Source organism: Lottia gigantea (assembly GCF_000327385.1).
Source record: "Lottia gigantea unplaced genomic scaffold LOTGIsca_21, whole genome shotgun sequence".
NCBI classification, from domain to species: Eukaryota; Metazoa; Mollusca; class Gastropoda; family Lottiidae; genus Lottia; species Lottia gigantea.
In genome coordinates, this window is record NW_008708458.1 from 2,830,100 (window position 1) to 2,831,620 (window position 1,521).

The 1,521-nt window shown below is 36.7% G+C and overlaps 1 protein-coding gene across 1 annotated transcript; it reads right to left on the reverse strand.

The window, feature by feature from the left end:
• Positions 1–266: 266 nt before the first annotated feature.
• LOTGIDRAFT_82286 (hypothetical protein) lies at positions 267–1,250 on the reverse strand (the record flags this gene model as incomplete). The annotated part of the gene is made up of 1 exon (XM_009054039.1): positions 267–1,250. A coding segment is annotated over one exon (984 nt), but the record flags the coding sequence as incomplete, so codon positions are not given.
• Positions 1,251–1,521: the final 271 nt, after the last annotated feature.

Consider the following 1,521-nt stretch of genomic DNA (forward strand, 5'->3'; position numbering starts at 1 on the left):
CTACTGATAGAGCTTAATGTCAGTAAACATCTTATACTACTGATAGAGCTCAGTGTCAGTAAACGTCTTATACTACTGATAGAGCTCAGTGTCAGTAAACGTCTTATCCCACTGATAGAGCTTAATGTCAGTAAACGTCTTATACTACTGATAGAGCTTAATGTCAGTAAACATCTTATACTACTGATAGAGCTCAGTGTCAGTAAACGTCTTATACTACTGATAGAGCTAAATATCAGTAAACGTCTTATACTACTGATAGAGCTCAATGTCAGTAAACGCCTTATACTACTGATAGAGCTCAATGTCAGTAAACGTCTTATACTACTGATAGAACTCAATGTCAGTAAACGCCTTATACTACTGATAGAGCTCAATGTCAGTAAACGCCTTATCCCACTGATAGAGCTCAATGTCAGTAAACGCCTTATACTACTGATAGAACTCAATGTCAGTAAACGCCTTATACTACTGATAGAACTCAATGTCAGTAAACGTCTTATACTACTGATAGAACTCAATGTCAGTAAACGTCTTATACTACTGATAGAGCTCAATGTCAGTAAACGCCTTATGCTACTGATAGAGCTCAATGTCAGTAAACGCCTTATACTACTGATAGAACTCAATGTCAGTAAACGCCTTATACTACTGATAGAGCTCAATGTCAGTAAACGCCTTATCCCACTGATAGAACTCAATGTCAGTAAACGTCTTATACTACTGATAGAACTCAATGTCAGTAAACGCCTTATACTACTGATAGAGCTCAGTGTCAGTAAACGTCTTATCCCACTGATAGAGCTTAATGTCAGTAAACGTCTTATACTACTGATAGAACTCAATGTCAGTAAACATCTTATCCCACTGATAGAACTCAATGTCAGTAAACGTCTTATACTACTGATAGAGCTCAATGTCAGTAAACGTCTTATACTACTGATAGAGCTCAATGTCAGTAAAGGTCTTATAATACTGATAGAGCTCAGTGTCAGTAAACGTCTTATACTACTGATAGAGCTCAATGTCAGTAAACGTCTTATAATACTGATAGAGCCCAGTGTCAGTAAACGTCTTATACTACTGATAGAACTCAATGTCAGTAAACGTCTTATACTACTGATAGAGTTCAGTGTCAGTAAATGTCTTATACTACTGATAGAGCTCAATGTCAGTAAACGTCTTATACTACTGATAGAGCTCAATGTCAGTAAACGTCTTATCCCACTGATAGAGCTCAATGTCAGTAAACGTCTTATAATACTGATAGAGCTCAGTGTCAGTAAACGTCTTATACTACTGATAGACCTCAATGTCAGTAAACGTCTTATACTACTGATAGAACTCAATGTCAGTAAACGTCTTATCCCACTGATAGAGCTCAATGTCAGTAAACGTCTTATACTACTGATAGAGCTCAATGTCAGTAAACGTCTTATCCCACTGATAGAGCTTAATGTCAGTAAACGTCTTATACTACTGATAGAACTCAATGTCAGTAAACGTCTTATACTACTGATA